Raw genomic sequence first — 26137 nt, 5'->3', positions numbered from 1 at the left:
GAGGTAGGGAGGGAGAAAGAGATTAAACGTTTAATTTAACCACGCAAAGTTAGGTCTCGTGGACCTTTCTTCCAATTAATGTGGGTTCTACATTTTACATTATACATACAATTTATGCACCCTTTTGGTCTTTACAATTTATTTTACAAATAAAATACAAGAAAAAAAGTTTTACACAGTTTTCATTAAATATTTCAGAATACAACATGTGGTTTATAATATATTATATAATAATATAATATTATAATATTATGTATATATTACATAAGAAATCAATGAATAACAATCAAAATAAAAAATAAGATAAACAATAAAAGCTTTAACAAGAATTTTTGGGAGTTAGACATGACTTTAAATTTATTCACCAATTATTTTTTAATTTCCGTTACTATTATAGTTATTTAGAGAATGCAAAAACACATGATATAAAACATAATATTAATTAATTTATGATTCCATAATTTTATGATGGTTTTAATTATTTTCCATCAGATTTTTAGATATTTTCTTTTGAAAGTACGAAAACTGCTCTAAGAGGAAATACTATTTGGAACGCTATTAAACAGCTTATGCAAGTAATTAAGAAGAGATGGAGTATGTTTTAGTTCTATGAAAAGAAATTTCTTTTGTCTTAAGTTTAATGTTGTAATTTTTCTCTTATATACAACAAATAGCTAGTTCGGTTGCTTAGAGTGTATAATTTTAAACATTGTTGATGTTATGGTCATTTTTTGTAACTGATCATATCTTAACATATTTGTGCTCTTATATTTATCACATATAGTGATAGACTATCGTACTTTAGTCTTAATATGTATCTTTACACTTGCATTTTGTGCTGTTTGTATATAACGTTTGTCTGTATCAAACAAATCAGACATTATAGCTTGTGAGGTGAATTAACTATTTCCTTTCTAACAAATACATTACTAGTTGACATGATTTTATTAAATCAGTACAAAAGTGAATACGCTCACACACTCACAACAAATCTAGTTTGGTATATCCAATTGAGTTTATGGTCTATTGAGACACCTAGTATTATTGGATCAATATTCATATATTCCAATTTACAGATAAGTTGCGGATGCCCAACAATCATACTGTTACATTTACAAGGATTAATAGTTAAACCATGATTTTGTGCCCATTCATTCAAAGTTAGTAGATCCTGGTTAACTTTAATAATTGCGAAAGAGAACGAGAGAGAAATATTGAGTGAAAGAGTGAGTGAGAGGAGAGATAGAGGGAGGGAGAGGAAGAGTGAGTGAGAGGAGTGAGAGAAAGAGAGAGAGGGGAGAGAGAGAGAGAGAGAGAGAGAGAGAGAGAGCGAATTATAAGCCTTCAATAGTAATCGTGCAAATGCATTATGTTATTAATATTGCATTGTTTTTAGATTTTTTGAATATTAAAAAAAATATAATCATACAGTGCATTGCGATCACATACATAAAATATCACTCAAATTATTGCGAACCCGCCCAATTTTGTCGGTGACCCATTTTGGGGGCAGCTGTATTCCAAATAGTGGCCCTTTAGCAGTATTGTCCTTAATTTCTAATTAATGCCGTTTTGGACCTTTCTCAGTAATTGGGGCGTCGGTGGAGGGTTCATTTCTAGAAGTTTATCGTTCACTTATTTGAGTGCCTTCGCGTCCCATCAGGGATCGGCATTGATTCGCCGAACGGGGCCATCTTGATTGCCGGTTTCCATGTGGATTTCCACTTTCCCGTCGGCCGGGCAACGACTCCTCCGATCCGAATCCGTCGATCTCTCTCTTTTATGCTGCAAGACGCTTCTAGAATAAAAATATCGATTTCTCGGAATTGTACGAGGGGACAATCGTCCGATGGTGGGGGCAGGCTTTCCGACCTTGCGGGGTTGGAAACACCCCTCTACCGGCGAGCCCGATTTTCCCCTTCGCTCGCCCTCACGGCATCGATTCCCGGCCGACAGTACTAAAACAGCTGTGGGCACGTCCTCTTGCCCCAAACAACCTCATCCAATGTTAAGCCTTCTTTGTAAGTACATAGTGCTTAATTATTCACAACGTTTATTTTTAATTTTCATGTTTTAGTCTAGCGATTCAATACACTGGGTATACTTGGACGTGGTAGAGTATATTTTTGTTTTATCGTTCTCCTTCGGGAATATTGAATTTTTCTATTTGTACAAGCGTGTTTATCTCTGTACTATTGAGTGATTTAACGGGACAGTTGATTTGATTCGTGTCGGTCCCTTCGCCGGGGTGGGAGTACCCTTTCCCGGTGCAACAGGTTGAAACCTTGTGATCAATATTGTGTAGGCGTCGACTCCCTGGGAAAGTGACGGCAGTCCCTCCGGAGAGGACTCGCATAACAACTGCAAACCTCAGCATAAACAACGTTTAATTAATTAACATTTTATTATTTATTAATTAATTAACGTGTCAAACACCGTTTATTAGAAATGAATACATTCATAAATAGAAATCCGCTGATTTTACTAATTGTTGAATCAAACGCACGCGCGTTCAGTCGCGTTTTCGACTGGTATGAAACATTAGAACCGTTTTCTCCTTTCACGATATTATAAAATAAAACGCCCCATAAAATTTAGTTGAATGCTAATAAATCAATATTGGGATGTGAGCGGAAAATTATTTGTTGTAAAATAATAACTCCAAGTAGAATGAAAAAAGAAAGTAATAGATGCATACTAAACTGATTTGTTTGACTAAGTAAACATAAAAGGTGAACAATTTCTCGCTATAAGTTATGTATATATTTTCCTTACATAAATTAAGTGAAATTGGTATTACAAACGAACATTATTTGGGGGCGTCGGTGGCCGCAACGGTTTAGGCGTTGACACGGCGCTCATCACTGTACGGTAAAGGTCACATGTTCGAATCCAGCCCCCTGCATTCAAACCCGACATACCTACAAATTTGTTTTTCCAAAAACACCGGCACCACGAGATTCATATAACCTGATAGTTGAAATACCATCGTAAAAAATAAAAATAAAAAACCGAACATCCTAAAAACATTAGTTTGATAACTAATATATACTAGAAAATAAATTTATAAATTAATTGTAATAATTCAATTGGTTATTGAGAATTAACTAGGATCATCATTTTGTGAATTTATGTGTTTATGATCAAACTAAAAAGTTACTAGTTTATGTGGTTTTGAAATTACCATGATATTCATAGCCCTGTCTTATATGGTGACAATGAGGTATATTTACAATTATTATTTACGTTGCAAATATGTTATAATAATAAAATTTAATAGTAATATGTTACAACAACTGTGTGTGAGTGTAACGATTGGTTAAACGTTTTATTTAACAACGCAAAATTACGTTGAGAGAGAGAGAGAGAGAGAGAGAGAGAGAGAGAGAGAAAGAGAGATCAGATAAATAGATGGATAAATAGATCATAGTGTCTAAGAAGGAGAATATTGCCACCAAATTCGGTGATTAGATCCGGCTGGAGAAGCATAGACTTTGCAGGAGGCCAGCGTAGTCCTAAAGTGGTTACTTTAGGGCTACGGTGGCCTCCGGCAACATTAAGCGTTACCTCGCTGATGCAATTCCCAAAAAAGGTGTTCGACAGACTGGGTAGTTGCACGAGCAGGCAGGCACTATGTTTAACCGAATACGATAAGCTGCGTTTGTCCCATGATCTGACCCATGACCCTTTTAACCAAGGGATGTAGACATAGCAACGTTGCTGAAGCCTTGATAGAAGCAGTCTAATGTTCTCGAGGAGTGGTAGGCGGATTTTTCATTTCTCATGGAATCTATGTTTTTACTCTTGAGTTTTCTGTTGCATAATGTATTAACCGTTTATAGCAATTTCAGTCTTGTTAATGGAGCAATTGCAGTCCAATCTAATTTTTTCTTGACAATATCTCCTTCCGACTGAAACAATATGAATGCCCATCCGACTCTGTCTTTCTCTTTGCTGCCAACTGTGAAGATCTCCATATGAAAGGGCCCTTGTTGATGTTTATTGCAGGAAAATTGGTAGGTTGCTGCCTTTTTTTAAATGTATTGACTTGTCGAACATAATTCCACTTAGCCCTTCTACTTCTTTGCCGTCTTTGATTTTATTGAGGAGTATTTCTTCTTCAGCATGAATTAGGATTGGTTTTATCCCAGAAATGATACAAACAGCCAAATATGAGATTGTGCAATACACCTTTATGATTCGCAACAATAATTTCCTTTCGACCCGTTCTATTTTTTTTGCTATTTTTTTCCAGCTTCAGGGAGGATTCCCATATTGGAATGGAATGACATAACAAGCATAAATAATACTTTGTAAATTATTTTTAATGTATATTTTTTACCTTTTTTCTCTACCTAAAAAGTTTTTTTTTTAATTGGAGAAGCTTTAAATTAAGGACACTCTTTTTAAAAAGAGAAAAAAATGTTAAAAAATATACATACTAATTTACCGAAGGGAATTCAACGACAATAATTAAAAAACTTAATAACAAGTGTTTTTAAAGCGTTACTCCCTAGACCCAAATGAACCTTAGCTCTCGAAAGTGTGTTGACCATTTGCCAGCTTTTCTCGCAGATGTAATTTAAATTTATTACCTGAGCATTGCTTTCATTGGTCGAGTTTTTCTAAATAGGATTTTGTGGAATGATTTTCGTTTTAACATTGCGTTTCTGAATAACGGATCCTTCTCTAATTTTTACAAACACAAAACTTAATATGACCTCCAAGGGTTTTTAAATTTAATTTGAATTCTGCACCAGTATTAAATCGCCAATTGGAAAGGCAGTCATACGAATTTTATTGGATATCTTAAACAAGACCGAGTTCTGGAACTCGTAGTCTCCCTGTTCACTGGTACTACCTGAACCATTTCGACGCTGTCCACTTATTACATACAGGTTAGGATGTACTGGTTATGCTAGATGATGTACACCGTTCTCTTCTAATTGGAAACGAACCACCCAACAGGTTTGTTTTCCACAAAAAAATTAACTACCAGTCTCAATAAACCTATCAAAAACAACTTTTCCCAACGTACAGACCATACTTTTTTACGTGTTCATAAAATGGTGGGGCGAATTGTTTGTTTATATAATACTGCGCAAAATTTTTATCAAATTAAATCGATTATTTGTACAGAAGAAAGGAAGCAAGTTCTTGAAATTCATCAGTTTTAAAAGTAGGGACACAACGAAAAGTTCTGTACTATTTTCTGACCAGCTTAATGACTGGATGCTTTGTGAAAGGTCTAAAGCGGGATGGCTCATCGACGCAATTAGACTGGCAATAACAAAATCGATATTCTACCGTATTGTCTGGAGTTTAATGCCGTGTCGAAAGCTGGGAAGGGCAAAAGAGGAGACAAGGATCGATGGGGTGACATTAAACTAACCTTTATTTTCTAGACCGATACCGCGGTTAATAAAATTAAATAAAAATCACGTTACACAACGTATTACAAATTGTGAGATATTTTCATTATTACTAATATCATTGCCTGACAAATCCGTCCTTATTTTATTATTTTACTAGAAAGTGAAGTGCAAAGCTAGAGATGTTAAGAGTCAAACGTCAACGTCCTTTCCCATCCCTTATTTTGAAGCACCACAGTTGTGAAGTTTACCACGCATATAAAAATAAAGAGTTCATCCCATAAGAAAGCTTTGAAGTCTCTGAAAAGTTAAACAAACAAAAATGTTCAAGAGAAACCGTAAAAAAGAATTCTAACTTTTATGAAAGGTCTCGTCCTCCTTCTCCAAATAAACGCACTATTGAAGAAAAATCAGTTGAATACAAAATATCCTTGAAATTCTTTTAATTACGCATGGTCAAAAATGTCGCTATTTCAACACCCAAGTATTTTCTAACATTTCAAATTTGCCCCTCAACGCATACATTCGCTAAATCAGCGAGACCCATTAATCCGAAGTACACTGCTGGCTCAGTCAATTATCAGTCGGTATTTTAAGTCGATTTATTGATAACTTCAATAATTGAAAAGTCTAGACGACGAGGCAAATTATTCCGTAAAATTATCTCTTTATAATAAACCATTCTTAAAGTAAGATTTATCTATAATAGTGGAAGATTAAAAAATACAATTAACGAATGTTTAAATAATGAAATGAACATCAAGCCCTGATGTCAAAGTTTATGGTGCTTTGTAAGCAGTGAAATAATTTATGGCCTAACCTTGTGAACTCGGATCGATTAGTGATTGCTTGATATACGGAATTAAAGCTGCTTTCTCTTCCAATTGAAGGTTTCAAGAAAAAAGTTCGATTCACAATACAAAAGTAAACGTTTATTTAATCAGACAAAAAGGAATATTTTATCATATTTAAATAAAAAAATACAATCGTTATAAAGTATTGCTAGAAGCCACGAACAATCGTATCTGTACATGTCATCATTACGCAAAGATAAATTTCGAAAAATACCAATTTAAAAAACAACAAAAACACAAAGACATAGAACGCACAAAAGATATAACAATTTATATAAATGACAAACATAGATTTTTATTTGCATATTTCAATTAAATAAAACAAGATTATCATAATCACGAAGGGCTTGCCTTTTCTGATTTTGTTCGAAATATAAAATTTGTCTCTCAAAATTTTATTTTGGTTAAATTGATAGCAATTTTTAAATATTATATTAGATAATCAAAGGTACGAATTCTGTTCAGACATATTACATCTGATTTGAGTATATTTTGTAAAAACATAGATTAAAAATTTGTGTTAAAATAACTTATACTAATAAAATAAAATTAAAAAATAAATATAAATTGTGTGGTAGAAGCCGAACTGGAAACGAACATGGATGTCTCATTTGCAATTGAGTTATTCTTTATATTTTATATTTTTTGTTACTTTCCACAACTTAGTTCTTGCTCAAATTAATTGTATTTTAGATACATGCTGTAGATTTAAAAATAAATCATTAACTTAATTGTATTTATTACAATCTACACGTTATGTAATTTAATGGATATTTACAATATTATCAAAGGAGATACATCTTACTTTTATGTTTTGAGAAAGGGGAGTTAAATTGAAAAGCATTGTTGTTCTTCCAACTTTCCGACAAAACTGACCCTCGACTAGGGTAGTCGCTAGGCCATCAGCCGCTTCAGTCGCCTGATAGAGTTATAAGGTGGTTTCTAATAGGGATTAAGCAAATCGATCGCCAACAGTGGGAGGAGAGTTTATTGTGGAACGTGGAAAAATATATTTTGGCTGTATTTTATAAGTGAATGATTTTTACTTCATTGGGAGAGTGATTTTGGTGACTTAGTAGGACGTGTTAAAGAACTTTGGATGTTTGAAGGCGTAATGGGCCCAATTTTAGTACGTACGTCCAATATAATATTATTTTCTAGATTATCACTTTATTTTGTCTACACGTTTGATTTGCGTGCCAATAATTTGCCGAGTAGCCATAAACTTATGGCATTTCAGCCGTTTGTGTTGGTTTGAGTTCAGTCGGCAGTCCAGGTCGAACCTATCATCGGACGCAATCTGCTTTTTAGTGATGGGAGTATTATTGAGTAACACTGTATAAGTGGTTTTGCTTCGAAGGATAAATGGTATAAGGGTGCTTATGCTGTTATTAGTAATGCAGGACATGTACCTGGAGCTTCTCCAATTCTAGGATCGGGATGCTGTAGAAATTAGGTACACGTCTATTATTTATTACAAAGCAGGATCCCTAGAAAGAATCCGTGCCATTAAAAAAATATTTATGATATTGAACAAATCATCGGAGAATTTTAAGAATTTTAATCAAAATTGTTGTTTTGGGTGAACCACCTGGAAACAGTGAGGATAGGCAGTCCAAAATGATAGAAAACGATCAAGCCACAGGTTATCACCCCGCAAACTTCAAAAGCAAATTTTACAATTTACAATATGTGCTATTTACAATGACGTACTACATTTGAACCGATACTAATCAAGACTATTGCTTTCAAAATGTAAGATCATACTATTTTGTTTTTCAGGTGATGGGAGTACTGGGGGCAGTGCTGGTTCTTGCCACGTGTCTGGCGCTGTTCCTGCTCTGCCTCAAGTTTCGTCATTTGTGCACGTACTTTTTAAGTTGGCTTCCATCCAATAGAGAAGAAAAGGCCGCACTGACAAGGCTGAAAGGCCATTACAACGCAAACGGATACCTGGTGAGTATCGGCGTCGGATCTCAGAAAACTTTACTCGTTTTTCCCCGTTTTTTTTCCCCCAGGTCGGTTCCGATTCCGATATAAGGCTGGATTGGACAGGTTCTTTCAGGAGATTCGAGTCGGTGGATTCAGAGGGTGCTCTCGGCGGAGCGACCGCACCCTCGCCGATCCCTCCGCAGCCGCTGAGGCCGGCCCCCGACATCTTCGGTACTCACTCCAGCCCACCTCCGCTCACTTCGCTCGCTCAACCCACAAGTCATGTAAGACGACATCTCTTGGTTGTATTTTTTTGTTAGTGCACCTGAAAGGTCTGGGCACCTGATCTTCGATAAAATGTCTGCCGGTGCAATTCCCGTAACGGGGAGTCAGTGTTTTGCGTAAATCTTTATCGGGCCAGGGAAATCGGTGCTAATCGTGGGGCCGTCAAGTTGACCAACTTGACTAAGTTGATATCTTTGCAAGAGGAATATAATCTTCCTTTTGTCATTAATTTTATGGGACAAAACGAAAATAATTTAAATTAATTTTTGGTGGTAACTAAATAGCTAGTTTGGTAGATACAAATAAACATATTCGTGTATATTCTAATTGTTTTAAGAATTGAAAATTGACAAACGATTCAACATTGAGTTAATTTGAAATTTAAGAATAATTGGCAAGTCGAAATTACCGGTAAAGTTTTTCCCAGTCGTTTTAAAATTTCTGAATCTGGAGATTAAATCAAAAATTTAAATCTTGTATGCGGATCCAGACTTTAAATTCTGAGTTATATAAATTTCTAAAAAAAATTGGATTGCTGTTGCACCGCCTGGGGTTCTTTGTAGTTGCGACAAGTAATGCAAATCTGGCAGACTCCCAAACTCTTTCGTTTTGTCGTAGTATAGCAAAAAATTATCGAATGTGTGAAACGTTTTTCTAACATTTACTGGCGATTGGGTGGAAACCAGATCCAAAAAAACATTTCTTCCTAATTTGTACCCTTGTTTATTTTATATCGGATATAACCTAACAGTAGGGAGCGAAGTTGGTCGCAACTGTTTAGCTGTAGACAGGACGCTCATCGCTGTAAGGTCCGGGGTTCAATTCCAGCGGCCCTGCACCAGACTTACAAATTTAACAAAACACCGGCACCCCGGGGTTAATATAATCTCTGCTGTTGTGAAATTTCATAAAACAATACGTTATATAATGTTAACTTATATTATTATTACTTACCTCCATAAGTTATTAGATTAGTGAGTACTAATTTGTACATATTAGAAATTTGTACGAATACATTAATGGCATAAAAAATTAAATATATTAACTTTAATACAAATGGCTCGACTTCTCGCTTTTTAATAATATTATAAAGTTGGCTGCTTTTTTAACATAAACTGCGTTAATGTGTTAATAATTAGTAGGAGCGGTGAAATTTGATGACAACATTACTGGTTCGTAAAACCTCGCTTGTTTTCCAGATTCGTTACAATTTAATGCCTCCAGATGGTTAACATTGTTGTATAAAGCAAGTCATACAGATAAGTGTACGTACATGTAAGATAATGATGATTTATTTTAATTTCTATTTTCTTGGGTGATTGATCAGCCTTCTCAGTTTAAATATATTTTTTTCTTTCCGAAATGTAGATTGGGGATGAGGCCAGGAAGACAGAAACAACATTTATTTTCTTGTCGAGCTTTCGGCAGAATATATCGCCTTCATCAGGACTTCGAAAAAAATCGTAATACTATATGAACAGGTACATCACCGGCTATCCGTTATCCACACATTTTTTTCGAAGTGCTGATGAAGGCGATATATTATGCCGAAAGCTCTACATGAAAATAAATGTTGTTTCTGTCTTCCTGGCCTCATCCCCAATCTACCTTTTGGAAGAAAAAAATATATTTTAATTTACTTTGGTCACCTCAGGTGAAATATACGTATATGTGGTGCGTGTCCTATTCAAAACGCCGTAATTGCTAATATCTCAAGTAAAAACGTCCGAAGCAACAATCCGATTTTTCTTTTTAACTTCTAGTTTATAAATATAATTTGTTGAAGTCGAAAGGAGCTTTCAATAGACCTAACACTTGTCAATATCAGAGAAAAATGGCACGTCATAACACTACACACGTCTCTCACAAGCATCCTTCGTAACTATGTTACGACACTGCTGTTTACCCCCTAAGCTGCTAGCAGGTATAGTGATGATACACTGTTATTATACAGCTACCTTTCACGTTACTCTTTCTCACAAAATACAGTGATGAAATCGTAACAGCAGTACCCTCAGACTAAATGCAAACAACTTCAATACGTTTAACAACTTTCATCCTCGCTTACAATTCACACATGATGTCAAAACAGAAAACAAATTAAGACAAACAGATAGTACATTAGCTACAGATTGGCACCAAAAACCAATGAACACAGATCACAACCTCAATTATTCATCACACCACTTCCTACACACAATAATAAAGGCTAAAAAATTATTACACAGAATGATATCCTTAAGGCCATAAATCCTTTCACCTAAAATATATTCAAACATACAAACAAATGTTACATAACAATAACTATCCTAAAGACATAATTAACAATTATACCTCAACACTACACAAAACACCCTCCTCTAAAGTATACAACACATCGACAACCCTATCACAGAAAAACCTGTTTGTACGTGTCCCTTCCATTCGTCCTCACATTGTCACACAAATTAGTACATTTCTCTCCTCAGGCCACATTAAAATAGCCTTCAAAATCCACAAAACAATACACTCACTTTTTCTAAAATCAAAGACCCAGCACCAGTACGAATCCGATGTAATTTATAAATATGTGTTTTTAGTGATTGGTTGTTTAATAATTTATTGAAGTCGTGAAGAGAGGTTATGAATAAGGTAATTTAAAACAACACTTTTTTTCACTTTTTGTACCGACGTATAGACCTTTTGTTTCTCACAACGATTTCACATAAAACAGATATGAACACTACATGAATAGCACCACACTTTATACCAAGAACATGACCCGAATAAGGCTGGAAACGTCGGAAAATAAATGAAAACATTGTTTTTCTAACTCACTCTTGCCCACTTCTCAAGACATCAACAAATTAGTAATTTATAGCATTAATTGTATGAACCGTCCAGCTTGAAATTACATCGAAATATCTGGAAATATGAAAGTAACAACCTACCTATTATTGAAAACACCACCAATTAATCCCACAGCTTTGCCCTTACACCATTTTGAAAACAACACAACTTTGATTTCGACAAAATAGAAATGCTAAACACTGAAAAAAATACAAATGTAACTTTCTTGAAATGGCTCACATTAACAGAGATACACACTGACGCACAGCATTAATTACAGAACAATTACATGCAAACTCAGCTGTGGTTACGCCATCATAAACCAAATAAACCATTATATATTTTTATATTTCCCTTTCCTTCGTTATCGTACTTCTTTTCCAAATTGGATAAACAACGTATCACAAATCCAATGGTTAAATTATTAGCCGTACAACTGCCCTAAGGCGCGCAAGGTAAACACTTCTGCAACAGTCGCAAGTCTTGCGGGCTTAGTATACACGGCCCCCTTGATCAAGCCTCGATCACAAATACCTTTTACGTAATTAATTGTTTTCTTTGTATAATCAAGTAATAACCAATCATGTAGAGAAAGAGAGAGAGAGAGAGAGAGAGAGAGAGAGAGAGAGAGAGAGAGAGAGAGAGAGAAAGAATTTTTTTTTATTAATATACCATATTATTACAAGTAAAGTAATTAGAACCATTGAATAACATATTAAAGAGATTTACTACATATCGAGTTTCAAAATTTCACGCTGTTGTCAAAATATTTACAAAAAAATGTAATTTTCTTATTTACTACGATAATATATTGAAAAGTTACAACGCAAGTTGACCACGGTGACCTTGTAATAGGTTTTAATCTATTTTTATGCAAGTACAAATTTTGTCATGTTTATATTTTTTACATTACTATTAGGGCGTAATTTTAAATGTAGTAACTCATGTATTTAAGACGTTTTAACATAACATATAATAATAGGATGTTGAAGCCCCTGACACGTCGGAAGGCGTTCCAGTTCTCGGGCGGGCCATTTCCTGCGATTCTGTGTCGAGCGTCACATCGATTGCTGCTCAAGATTTGGTAGAGCCGAACATAGCCGGATATCTGTGCATAGGAATTGACTACGACTGGTAATTTCTAAAACGTTGTGAATTCATGTTGTATCTTGTCTGATCATTCCTGTTAACAGCGAATGCGGAGATTTAATGGTGAATGTGATTGAGGCGAAGGACCTGGTATGTAGAGACTTCCCGGTATCACCAGATGGCCTTATGGACACGTTTGTATCAGTCTACTTACTGCCTACGAGAACGACGGACATGCAGACAAGGGTACTCTCTGAACTGAACCACCGGTAAAACTCGCTTTTGACGACATGTATTTTTGTAGACTTATAGGAGCAGCAGGAGTCCAAGCTACAAGGAGAAATTCCTCTTTGGTCTGGAGGTGACGGATTTCTGCAGAAGCTCCGTCATGTTCCAAGTCTACGGAGCGAAACGGGAAGGAAACTCTCTGCTCGGTCAGGCGAACCTCCATCTCGCCGACGTTCCTACACGGCAACCCATCACCACCTGGCTCACACTCTACCACACCGAAACTGTAAGTTGGACACTATGAACTATACATTTTATTTCAAAAGGTCTTGAATTTCAAAGCCCACTGAACGTCTTATTCCAAAACATGACAATTTTGTTTTGTATCAGATTCAAACTCCAATATTAATATAACATCTGGATTTCCTTCCTTTATCAATGAACTAAAAGAATGATTCTTTTTACTATACCAAATTTAATTGATAAAATTTTAAAATATAAATACAATTGTATAATCGTACAATAAACGACGTTTAAAAGCGTTTATTATAACGAAGTTTAATGGTTGCGTCGGGGGACACATCGGTTAAGGTGCTGACACAATGGACCCATGTTGAACCGGCACAGGGTCACTTACTGGCCTATCTCAACTTGCGGGTTTTTTGAGTTATTAAAACGCATTTCGGCATTGCTTCCTGAAGTGGAGTTCCTCACTGGCGGAAGATGGCGCAATACCGAAACGCGTTTAAATAACATAAAAAACCCGCGAATGGAGACAGACCCAGTAGTGACCCTGCGCCGGTTCAACATTAGTTCACCGACCCGCAGACCAAAACTCACCATCAACAATGGATATTGTTAGGTCACAACGGACAGGGAGGTTTTCAAAGCATCAAAGAACCCCAGAATGAAAGAATCTACAAGTTAAATGTCAAAAATATATATTTTACATGCAAATAGTTTTACTTCAGAAAAAATATTAAAATAAGAGGGTTCTTAAGTAATAACAAGTCTCGTCTGTATTAACTTTGATAATATTTACACAGATTCGTGGAAACGTTTATAACATCACGCTAATGTTGAATCGAGTCGTTTTGTCACCGTGCAGAGTCTGCCAGGAATAATTCTCACGTTTGAAATAGATTTTTCAAAGAGACAAAATATCGCACAAAGCGTTCGTAAAAAAAATCGTCATCGCCTTTTTTCAACTCATCTGATCTATTTAAAGAATCAAAATCCAAGTGAGATGATAATCAACACTTTAGAGCTAGAATATGTCAATTTGAGTTTAAACTCCGGACGCTGCCCCTGGCTTGGACGGTAGTGTAAACGGGCATTTCGGGAGCGTCGTGCTCAATTTCTTCGAGTCGTAAACGGCTGCCGAGCGAGACCCACCGCGACGGGTGCGGTGGCTCCTCTGCAGTCGGAACTTCTTCGGTCTGGCCTCTTCCGAGCGACACGGAATCCACGTTGTATTTGGCGGGTTCCAACGCGAGGGAAGACGTCTCATGGAACTGGGCAGACCAGGTCTCTTTGCTGCAGCTCGACCTGGCGGGCATCACAGACTCGGATTCGAACCGGTTTCTCAGAACTGAGGCGGCGATCGCCTCGTCCACGCACTCGTACAAGATCTCGCTAATCTCTTCTCGGATGTCTCTGCTCTGAAGGGGTTCCGTTTCGATCGGGCCGGAAACCGCAGGCTCGTTGTCGGCGACCGACGCGGCGACAGACGCGGCGACAGACGGAACGGTGATCGTCTCTTTTCTCGAGCTAGATCTTCTCATCTTCCACAGCTTCTGCCAGAGGGACCACTTCCTCGCGCTGGACCGGCTCAGACTCTGCCCTTCCGTGTAACTCGTCTTCCCTTCTCCGTAAACCACTTTGGAACAACAAGTGGCCATCGCTCCCATTGTCGTCTTTTATAAACACACCAATAATTTCCTTGCTCCAACTTCAGTTCTGATTTGGTAAATTTCTTCCTTTTAAATTCTGCCCGGCACCTGAATTTGATTCGTCTTATGAGAAAATAATTTTTACCAAAAGTAAATAAATTTCATTATGTAAAGTCATATGTGTAATTTAAGCTCAACTGTTTATTTTTTTATAATGTTAAAAACTATGTTATTTCTACAATACAGAAAATAATTTACTCCGATCCTTGTTGGAAAGTATTTGCACACTTTCAGAAAAATTAAATTTGTTTTCAGATTCATTGTTTCTACAATGCCGACAATTTTTACGTACAAAGTTTACAAATAAGTTAATAAACTCCTCAAAAATGTATAGGGATATTGCCAATTTTTTGTCTATTTACTTTTCTAGCATTTTTAGTTTATTTTTCATTATAAATTCCATTAAAAGTGATTAGAAATTATTGTTTTTATATTGAAGGGAAATTTATTTAAGGGATTTTGAAAAATAACAAATAAAAGATTTTAATTCCATAATTTTATTTATCGGGCATAATAATTTTTTTATACAATTAATACTGTGTACCTCTGTTAGAAAAAAACCTCTGTGCACTTGTTAGGTATACTGTAGTTGTCCATAAGGAATTTCACTCCACAGATGTTACAACGCTGCACTCAGTTGTTGCAGGTCAACTGGCTGCAGATCGTGTTCGAAAAGACTTTCTCCAACGCAACTCACATGTGCTTAACGGGATTGAGGTCTGGAGGGAGTCAATGGGGGAAGGGGCAGATGGGAAAGTCATCAAGTCAAACATTAATGAACAACTCTGCCTCTGCCATTGTCATCCAGAAATGGGAAATCCCTGCCCATGAGATCCCTTTGTGTTATTCCTTGATTATTTCTTGGACATAACGGACTGCGGTGAGGTTGCCTTCAACAATGTAGAGTCCAGTTCCTCCTCCAGTGAAATCCCAGCCCACACCGCATCACCCCGCCTCGTACAAACTGCACTGAGAGAGAACGAATTGTACGATGTGAAGCCAATTTGTTATGTTGATAAAGGTATTGCCAAAACATATTGTACTTCATTTAGGTTCTGGCGGGCACACATCCTTCTTGAAGCAATGACAATATTTCTGTCCTCTCTTAGCAACGTAAAGCGCTGAGATCCACTACTCCTAGTGACAATTCCGGCCTCTCGGAATCTGGGCTAAAGCCCGGGAGCCCATGCTCTGAGAAACATCTACTGCCTCTACGATATCCACTTGCCTCGTGACCTCTATGACTCACTCCCAAAAAAATATTGCGGACTTCTCGTTCAAGATGATGACTTCCCATGGTTAAAGAGAATACTACTGGATTAAAATGTTGAAAAGACGAGAAAATGTGTTTGTTTAAAAAAAGAGTAATCTTCATGTTCATGTTTACTAATCTTAAGTAAATCCGTTATTAAAAATAAAGATTAAAATTTGTTTCTTTTTGGTTTGTATTTTCGGTTTTGTTTTATCCAACTAACAAGAATATATCGGTTAATTTAATTAAAATTAATGAAATAAAAATAAATTACGAATGTCCCTATTCATTTTGAGCAGTTTAGATTGAAAATTCGTTCCTTTAGGGGTATTGGAATTCCAGAAGGTATTGTATTTTGACGTTGTTAGAATTCGATTATATTGTAAGAAAACGAGTTTTAGTTTTGTTCGGCTTTATTGTTTACCCGTTTGAAAAGTAACCACCTCATTGTTTGCACTTTATTCTTGTTTTTGTCTGTGTTGGCTGGTTTCTGTGTTGAAAGTAAGAGTGCGTGTGTTTTGATAAATAATATTTTATCTGCTTGCCCATGAACTGAAAGGCGTATTCAATGTCGTCGGTCAATATTTGTACTTTCTGTTGATGTCGTGAGGAACGGTCGGGAATAAATTATTTTAGAAAAACACCTTTTTCATTTTTTGCCAATGTTTCGACCAATATTCGGGTCACGTTCAGGATATAAATTGTGGTGCTATTCTTGTGGTGTCATATTTGCTTCGTTTAAAATTGTTGTGAGAAACAAATATTACACCACAATAATATCATTACATTTTATGTCCTAAAGGTGACCGGAATAAAGGTCCAAACGTTGACAAAAAATGGAAAAGGTGTTTTTCTAAAATACTTTATTCTTGACCACTTTTCAAGACATCAACAAATTAGTAATTTATAAAGTTAAATATTGAACGACCGGTAATAAAATAACAATCCAATACAACCGGTCACTAAAAACACATATTTGTATTTTTGTTTTTCTCTCTGGCCCGGTCAACAATTTCAATCTCGCATGTACCGGCCAAATGAGTAAAGTTTATGGTGTAATGAAACCGTCCATCTTCGTCGTGCACTGCCAATGAATTCATTGACGGTTACACGATACCAAATAACGCCAATGTGGTCGACAAAATGCTTCCGCCGACGGTTTAATCTTCAGCCACAAGGAACTTCGCAAGAAGGCGAACACGGAAACACGAACGGCGGTGAAAAGCGAAAAATAAACAGATCGACTATTCGAATGTTGGAATTATGAAATCACTAATTATTCTAATTAATTAAGTCCTTTTTCTTTGATCCTTTATAAATTGAATTAACAGTATGATAAGTTATCAGGAAACTTAACTAACGTAAAACGTCGTACGTGCAATGCCATACGTATTTGTCATTGGTAAAGTGATGAAAATAAATATTGAATATGATGATTTTTGTTTTGATTAATATTCAGTGGTTTATTGTCGTGTAGCGACTTTTTGTTTACTGAAAGAAGGGGTTGAATAATGACAATGACATGAACAGACAAAACATTTATATTTTACAACTTAAAATAATTACACTAAGTTACTGAAGAAAAAAAATATATATGAAAGGTAGTAGCTATGCTTAAACTTGACGCCTGGAATGCTGGAACTTGAATGGGGGTGAATCATATGTGCATTGTTAGGTTTTTTAGGGTTTTTTTTGGTAGTGGTGGAAACATGTCACCATTGTGCCACAGTGGCATTAATTGTTGTTGTAAAATAAAGGCACAGAAATGTTTGTTCAAGAAGATTCGTATTTTAATGATAAGTGGGAAAACCAAACCAAATCAAATAGTTTAAAAAAGTTAATGTACGATGCAGAACATAGAAGTTATTGTATACAGCATTCAAAACATAAATGTATATTTTTCGTTAACTCAAAATTAAACGAGTACAGTTGTCGACAATTATATCCGTTTGCGTACTGCGTACCTAAAGTAGGTGAACTCAAACCATTGTTCATTAAATAACTTAATTTCGCTACCTCTTATTAATTTTGCCTAAGTGGGAGCATTGTATTTTGAGTTGTATAAAGAACAATTGTTAATTTTAAATCAAAGTTGTCCAATAAAAGCAAAGTCTGTTGTTTATATTTGTTCTATAACAAGTGTAGAAAAATATTAAATTTCTGTAATTAGTTAATAAACAAATAACGCAAGATTTTGTAAATTGTTAATACGGTGTTCAGTCAATATTGCTGTTATGTAATCCGGATTCGCACGCATATAATTGTTTTATGCTTTGCAGTCGCGTTTTGACATTCTGCCATTTGACCAGGTATGATCAGGAACGATTGCTTAGCTTGTTATGTTTACTTTCTAATATTATACATCCAACGATAAAAAAAATCATAAAAAATTATGTATACATTATTTATTTGTTTATTAATTCCCATAATAAGTAGATATAAAGATTAATAGTTGAGTTTACATTTGTATACAATACATCTGTATACATTAATAACTTGTTGTTTACATTTATAGTGGTGCTAACCTTTTTACACACTTTAATATAAAGATAAAGAAAATCAATTTAATTTCACCTTTTCCAGAGCCAACTTGTCGAGTGAGTTAATTTGTTTTTCAAATAGTTTTCTTTGATGAAACAACAAATTGGAGTAAAAAATTAATAATAAATTATTCTTTCTTAAAAGAAAGTTTTCAATAGTAAAATCCTATGTAACCGATCGCTGCTTTAGAATGAGATGTGACAACGAGTTTTTCGAACTCTGTACAAAACATTACTTCGACCTATTTGGGCGTACGGAGCGGAACTGTGAGGTAGCATCAAGCCATTTAACAACCAACGAAACCAAGCGTTCCACTCAAAAATCCTGAGAAAAATTCTCATAACTCCTTACTCTGTCTCCAATCTCACTATCCATATTTACCTTAACATTCCATTCGTCAAAGAACTGATCTGCTCGGGCTTCCTGTTTCGCTTCAACCTTTCAACTTATCCTAAACACTACTGCTCAAGCCCTCTCCACTTTTACCCATCCCAAGAATTCTCACTTCACCTCAAATGACAATGGCTACGTGACATCCTCGCCTGACCCCGATGGTTTTTCGGTGTTTTGTTGAATTTTCTTTCAAACCGTCATAATCACAAATTTTTATTAAAACATGAATTTCTGATTCAATTTGATTTGCGTTAAAATAAGTATGTTGAAATTGATATAACGATAACAATACATTCAGTTTGAAATAAACAACAAAATACTAGTGTCCCGTTTTAGTCTTTGAGTGTATGCCCGGTTAATTGTCTTTGAGTTTATACAAGGTTCATATCCTTTTTAGATGGTCCGGCTGAAAAATACGTGTTTAATATTTTTTAGTCTAGTTTCAGTTTTTTCCTTTTTTCGAGAAAAATTATTCAGGGTATCTCAGGCGAACATAAAGTAAAATGTTCAAATATTGTTCTCGTCAAAATTTCGATGCCGTTTTCTTTTTGCCATAACTTTGCCATTTTTTTGACCAATTTACAATCCGATTGCACCATCGTTTTTGGCGTAAAACCCTTTAAAATTATGTATCAGGATGTATAGGGTCGTATTTGAAATATTGAAGATGAACTGCCTCCGAGATACTTTGTATATTTTTTCTCCAAGAAACGCAAAAATTTGAAACTAGACTAAAAAATATTAAGCACGTATTTTTTTATGGAATCAAGAGAGTTCAAAAGAAATTCTGCCTGCCCATCTAAAAAGGACAGCCTATATATTGTGATTTTGATACTATAGTCGTTTGACTCATACCATGTGACATATTGTACAAGTATATTTCTATTATACGTTTTGATTATGGTGTAATGTTATATGATATCACATTATCACATCATATGGCATTTTTGATTAGTACAGTAAATAATAATATTAATAGTACACGGTGACATATGATCTGGCTTAATATGTACCATACTATGTATACACTATACGAACCGTTGTAATCAAAACAGATTGGTTAATGTATTGTATTGCATCAATACAGATCTGTATATTGTTCTCACGTTGATTTTTTACTTCATTTATTGGTAGTTTGATACATTGCACTTAGTCGATTGACTTGTTAAATTATAGCTATTTTCATTGTCTGACGACAATCATGTTTTAGAAAGAGAACGCTTTGGGAGAAATACTCTTCTCATTGAGCTATCTTCCGACGGCGGAGAGACTGACTGTCGTCATCATAAGAGCACGCAATCTGAAGTTTTCCCAAGCGACTGCTGACCCCTACGTTAAGGTCGATTAAATGACTTCTATTTCGGCATTACTGATTAAATAACAATCTATCAATCCAACAGGTTTATTTGTTGAAAAACGGCAAGAAAGTGCATAAAAAGAGGACTCAGACGAAGAAAAACGACGCCAGCCCCATATTTAACGAAGCGATGATGTTTAACGTTCCAAACAGCCTTCTTCAGGTCGGTAGCACCTTCGTAAAATAATCTATTTTGATTTTGTTTTGTAATGTAGATTGTGAGAAATATTTATATACTTGTACGCTGATTGGTTTAGCTTCGTTTTTAAAATTCCTTTTCTTTTAAAGAATATTTTTTAAATTAATTAAATATTTTTTTAGTCTGTGGAACTAAGAGTGACTGTGGGGGAGAACGACACGGGAGAAGTGGTCGGCCACGTCATCGTCGGTTGTCACGTCGGAGGTAAAGCGCTTTCTCATTGGTCGCAGATGATCGCCTCACTGAGGAAGCCGGTGGCCATGTGGCATCCCCTTCTTCGCCCGTCTATCCCGCTCATGTCCCCGACCAGGCCTAAACCGACTTTCACAGCTCAACGCTAAATGCGGTTATCTTCAATCCCGCGAACATTCTCGACACGTCCGAACTTTTGATAATCAACACGGCGTTTTCATCCGCTCTTCTTTCACATTTAAATAATAATAATTTTTCATGTATGAAGCTGTCTCGAAAGAGGAAATGTATGTAGGGTAGAGCTGTTTTTGTTGTCACACACTTCGCGCGAGGGTCGGACGGCTAAAAATTAAACGGAAATTACAGAGCCAAGTAATGCGTATTTCTGAACAGAAAAACGGGCGGTTTGACGTGAAAATGGGTCAAATGCGATTGCGAGTCGGAGGCGAAACAATGATTGGGAAGGTCCTGGAAAAGGAATCCGCTACACCCGAAATATCGTTTCAATATGAGAATGAGAATGGAATCTCGTTTCCTTAAATCACACGACGCATATCGATACTTGTACGAACAAAAGAAAAGCACAGAGGAAAAAAAGGGTGCAATGAAAAATAGAAACAATGACTTTTCTTGACAACATGAACCATCATGAGAAGTAAAAACTAAATGGGATGACACAGTAAGATTGAATAGGTAAAAGGGTATTTAATAAAGAAATAAATCGGCTCTTAGATCTCGCGTAATATTAAAGGAAAGAAAGAAATATCAACTTAGGACTTTGCGTCTATAAAGTTAATATAAATTTTACTTTCTATAAATTAAAATATAACGTTAGTTTTTGGAGAAAGCATTGGAGCTCTATACAGATAGGTATACATGTAAGGCGATAAGGAATTGAACAGAGAAGCTCTCCTGTTTCAGCCTGTCTAAACTGTGTACACTTCGTTTCTTGTAGAAAAATAACAATATTGCTGCTTTACGAGAGCACTTGTGTTCTATTAGAAATGAACTGTTACTTGAACTAAGGACCATCCATAACAACTGCAAGGTTTTACGTAGCTTGAAAAGCCCACAGACATAAAATTCGTCTATTAATGTGGTTGTTGGCAAACATATCTACGATACAAAAATGATTTAATTGTCATGATCTGCGGCAGTGCGGGTGTTGAAGAAATAAATCAACCTACGATCACTAGTAATTTTGGAAGTAAATACAAGAATAATATGTAAAAGTTAAACACATGAGAGTTATTAAAAAAACATAGAAGTATCGAATGAGTAGAAGGAAAACGAATGGTAAAAACAACAAAAAAGCTCTGGGTATGTTGCAAAATTAAGTTTTGTTATTTATAGAAAGGTGGAAATATAAAATTTCAGATCTTATGCAAGAGGACTACTTAAAATAATAAATACTATAGAACGATTCTTTTGAAAGGAATTATGGTTAAACTTTGTAATGACGTTCCGTAAGAAGGTATATCAATCGCTGTAGAGGGCCTATAAAATCGTGCTTTATAATGAAATGGTAAAAACATTTAAAATTTACAAGATAGGGAGGGGTGAACCAATTTTTCAGTTGGAATTTTTAAATATTTTTTTATTAAACACGAATTTTTTCTGCATCGTTTGTTGTAAAGGGTTAAAACAAAAATATCTACAGAGACCAAAATGGCGTCTACGAATACAATACAACTAAAAATAAACCCTGAAATGTCCGACTGAAAGGTCTCAATAGCATCAGTTCTGTACAACAAAAGAGCGCTCAAGAAATCGGAAATCAAACTACAAAAAATGAATAGTCACATTTTTTACCCTCATGTTCCTTTTCCCGGTTTCTGTTCAATATTTTGAATTGCTTATTTTTTTAATTTAACAAAGCAAAAACTAAAGGTTTTGTCGACGCTTTTTGAAAATAAAATTCATGCCCTCAAAAAATTTTGAATGTCGTTAATTAGAGGCAGATTTTTAGGAAAGGCTCAACGTCATGTAAAAATTAGCGAACCGAAATTGCCAAAAAAAAAGCCTCGACACGTTATTCTTATCGAATTCTATTTAAAACAAAACTAACAAAACAAAACAATAAGTGAATAATTCTAGAGAAAAAGGAACATTAAATTTTTTAGTTTTTTAACAATGAACAACTTATTAAATAACTATACACATTAAAACGTGTATGAAAATGTTCACAAGAAAGCTGTAAATGAAATGAGACCAATCCCATTTTGATATGAGTCAACGAGATATTAAAGGAAGAATGGAAGGGTTAGGAAAAAGAATTCGAAAATTGGTTGACCCTCTTTAAACAGGAAAATAGAGTATTTGGTAAAGTTAACTAATTTAATATGTTATCAGTGTTTAATATAATGGTTACGTGTAATTAACAGTTACGTTAATCTAAAAAATATTTTTTGGTAAAATAAATAAATCACCTTTGTTTAAAAAAAATTGAATCCAGAATGCCAGAAAACGTCAAACTTATGGAAAACGCCCATGAAAAGCTACTAAAACAGATGCTTTCGCGTTCGAAATGACTAAAGTCAAAGGTGCAAAATTAAAGAATGAGAGAGAAAATGTAAAGACTGGTTTACTTTAAGTATAAGCAAACAATTAATTAGATAAGATTCGTCTTCAACGGCTTTTCAAATCTTGTCATTTTAAATCATATTTGTTTGTGTAAAATAAAAACAATTGTTGTAAAGTGTAAAATAAATAGATGTGCTTTTCGTATCGTTGTTAAAACTTAAGTAAAATACATTTAGAAACTGCGGAATATAAACGTTTTTATTTATTTTAGCATACTACATACATTTCCTATACATGCAATAACTATTATATGTTTGATTGGACAATAGATTAGAACATTCTCGATGTCTCTTCGAATCTCTAATTTCTTTCGGAATAAAACTATCAACATTTCCGTATTTAATTTTTAATATTTTAACTTTGTAAGTCTTTGGCTAATATTTAATTAGAAAAGCCGATTATCTATGAGAGTTTAACTGCAGAAATTAAAACAACTTTTAGCAGCAAAAGAGGAGAACTTTGAAATTGCAAAAAAATTATATACATCTATATATATATATATATATATAATTTACTCTTTCTGGCAAATTGTAAAGAAGTTTATGATAAGCTAAAAACGATTCACGTTTTCGACGCTAATATTAAAAACTGCTTACTGAATTGGCCATTCGTATCAATGATGGACAAAGCAAATTGCTATATTATTAATGACCTAGAAAAATATTGCTATAAAGAGAAGGTTTGGAGCTAGTAATAAAAAGTCGTTATTCAAAAGATGGTGTTGATGGGGTAAAAGTATGAGTACGAATAATTGCCTACGAATATTTTATCAGAAACTAGCGTTTTTCATTAAAAGATAACACAGAAGAATAGTAGAATAGAACGTCTATTCTGTCGATTGTGCACATGTTCACAACACGATAATTGACCGCGGTTTAGCCTCGTCCATCTTATTAATGCAACAAAAAGGAATATTGATAACGTGGCGGACAATAAAAAACAAATTGTGAATACACTTTTTAGAAAATCTGACATACTCCGTTGTTCAAAAGAACTGGAATATTTTTTTAAATTTGTCGCGACTTTAAAATAAACCGAAATATTTTGTTATTGGTTAGAATTTAGGCGCCTGTGTTATAAAAAAAAGAAAAAAAACTATGGCCTCTGTCATGCAGGGTGATAACGTGTTATAAAGTTATTATTGCGTAGCTCATTGTAGACTCAACAACAAACACGACGGCAAACATTGTTTGAAAAGAATAACCGATTTAAAATAATATTTATAATCTTTTATTAACAAGCATGAATATACAAAAAAAATGAACTTAGCGGCTGTAAATTAACAATCAAGAGATTTTTGTAATAATTACGCAGAAACAAAAGAAAAATATATAGGCTGATACAGCTTTACCGCCGGAATGGCTTAGAATTCTATAGTGTTATAGGTAAAAAACTAGTTGAAAAGGAAGATGTTAGACTGAATAATCATTTATTTAGACCAATTTTTTTCTCTTTGGTTGGATAATACTTCGACAAGTTTTGTAGTTGAACTCTTACTATTAAATGTATATAAATAGTCTTTATAAACGTTAAAAAGAATATGTACAAAAGAGAATTAAAATCTAATTGTTATGTAATTCTTACTAAATCAACTCAATTTCGCCCTAATAACAATTGTCGGCATTGTGAAAGTGACCAATTCGCTTTGTCTGTTCGTGGCCTACACTGTGAAACAATAATCATAATAATAATAAGTTTATACTTACAATATTCAAAACTTAATTGTTTGGATATCTGTTCATCTGCTTGATAATTACTTGTCAGACTGGTTGATATCGCTGTTCAAAAACAGTGATGTATTATCAACAACCAAATTATTTCCTCCCTTTTATTCCTGGTAGGTTTTGTAACACAACAACTAACAACTAAAAACCAGTATAATTTGTGATTTAAGAAACACAACTGCTGACAATTGATAAGGGCTGTTACAACATGTCTTATTACTCGAACGCCTTATTAGTGTCGTGTTGTCATTTGTAAATTTGTTGAAACTGTTTATATTTGTAAATGATATTTATATATAAACTAACTTAATGTTATTAGTACAGAAATAATTATAATCGTTATAGAAAATATAGAACAGATTAATGTATCAAATATGCAAAATATTTTACTAACATGTAGTACAGTTCCTGTTGAAAATAAGCATTCCTTTTTTTCGTTAGTTTTATTTATCCTTAGCTTTCTCAACATTATGACTTATGCGACTTAAAAATTACGAGGTAAGGTTTAATTTATTACACCCGCATAATTCCTTACAAGTAAGTTTGTTATGAATTGATTATACTTCACGTTTTGTTGCTCATATCAATTAACAGCGTGTAGTGTAGTAAACTCAAATAATTAAGGTTTTTAGTTGAGATGAAAAAAAGTTAATGGCACGAGTGGGATTCGAACCCACGATCTTCGGCTAGATACGCCGCTGCTCTACTTCTTGAGCTATCCTGACCTCGATCCACTCGGACATCAACTTTTTTTTGACAATTGTTTTCACCTCTACAACAACTAAAAACCTTAATTAATTGTAATGTATTAATTGGTCAAACGGACCACGAAATTAGTGAATTTAGTAAACTCAAATGATGAATTGTTCATTTGCAATATTTCACCAGCTGCCAAAACTGAACCACGGTTTCGGTATCATTTTAAGGCAAATTTACATTGACTCTTTGATCCCCCTTTTCAATTTTTATAGCTTTTATTAGCTTTGGTAGTGACAATAATAGACTTTATGATGATCAGAGTGTTTTCATTTGGTGAAATATAAATTGCTATGCTGATAACATGCTGTCCGCTCTTTGTATCCTTCTACTGCTATCTATTATCCAACAGTTGCCGCATCAATGAAATCAAAGTTGATTAACAAACAGTTCTATATTAGGTGTTCCAGAGATGTGTGGATAGTTTTGACGCAAGCTCAACCAATTGCAGAACGCAATTAGAGTGGGATTAATGAAGATAAGATGAACAAATCTAGCAATCTGATCCAAGAAGGACCATATAAGCTTTATTGGGATGAAAATATTACCACGGACGGAAGCATAGGCCATAACGAACCGGATACCCTATGAAACCAAGA

General features: G+C 34.7%; 1 protein-coding gene across 1 annotated transcript; it reads left to right on the top strand.

Moving 5' to 3' along the window:
• Positions 1-1943: 1943 nt before the first annotated feature.
• Positions 1944-25200, top strand: LOC106672381 (synaptotagmin-12-like). Its single transcript, XM_014403764.2, has 9 exons — positions 1944-2021; positions 8009-8182; positions 8245-8442; positions 12255-12406; positions 12466-12607; positions 12666-12875; positions 19938-20066; positions 20128-20247; positions 20406-25200. Exons 2-9 carry the CDS (start codon positions 8012-8014, stop codon positions 20622-20624), a joined length of 1341 nt encoding a protein of 446 aa, XP_014259250.1. The 5' UTR covers positions 1944-2021; positions 8009-8011; the 3' UTR covers positions 20625-25200.
• The last annotated feature ends 937 nt before the right edge of the window (positions 25201-26137 follow it).

This window comes from Cimex lectularius, unplaced genomic scaffold, assembly GCF_000648675.2.
Source record: "Cimex lectularius strain Harlan isolate CLEC.00 unplaced genomic scaffold, Clec_2.1 scaffold222, whole genome shotgun sequence".
Taxonomy (NCBI): Eukaryota; Metazoa; Arthropoda; class Insecta; order Hemiptera; family Cimicidae; genus Cimex; species Cimex lectularius.
Note: the sequence above shows the minus strand (reverse complement) of the source record. Positions and strands in the feature narration are given on the sequence as shown.

Coding starts and splice junctions, on each gene's coding strand:
- LOC106672381 (XM_014403764.2), top strand. CDS start 8,012: ATGGGAGTACTGGGGGCAGTGCTGGTTCTTGCCACGTGTCTGGCGCTG. Junction 12,876..19,937: donor CACTCTACCACACCGAAACT/GTAAGTTGGACA, acceptor ATCATGTTTTAG/AAAGAGAACGCTTTGGGAGA. Junction 20,067..20,127: donor CTGCTGACCCCTACGTTAAG/GTCGATTAAATG, acceptor TCAATCCAACAG/GTTTATTTGTTGAAAAACGG.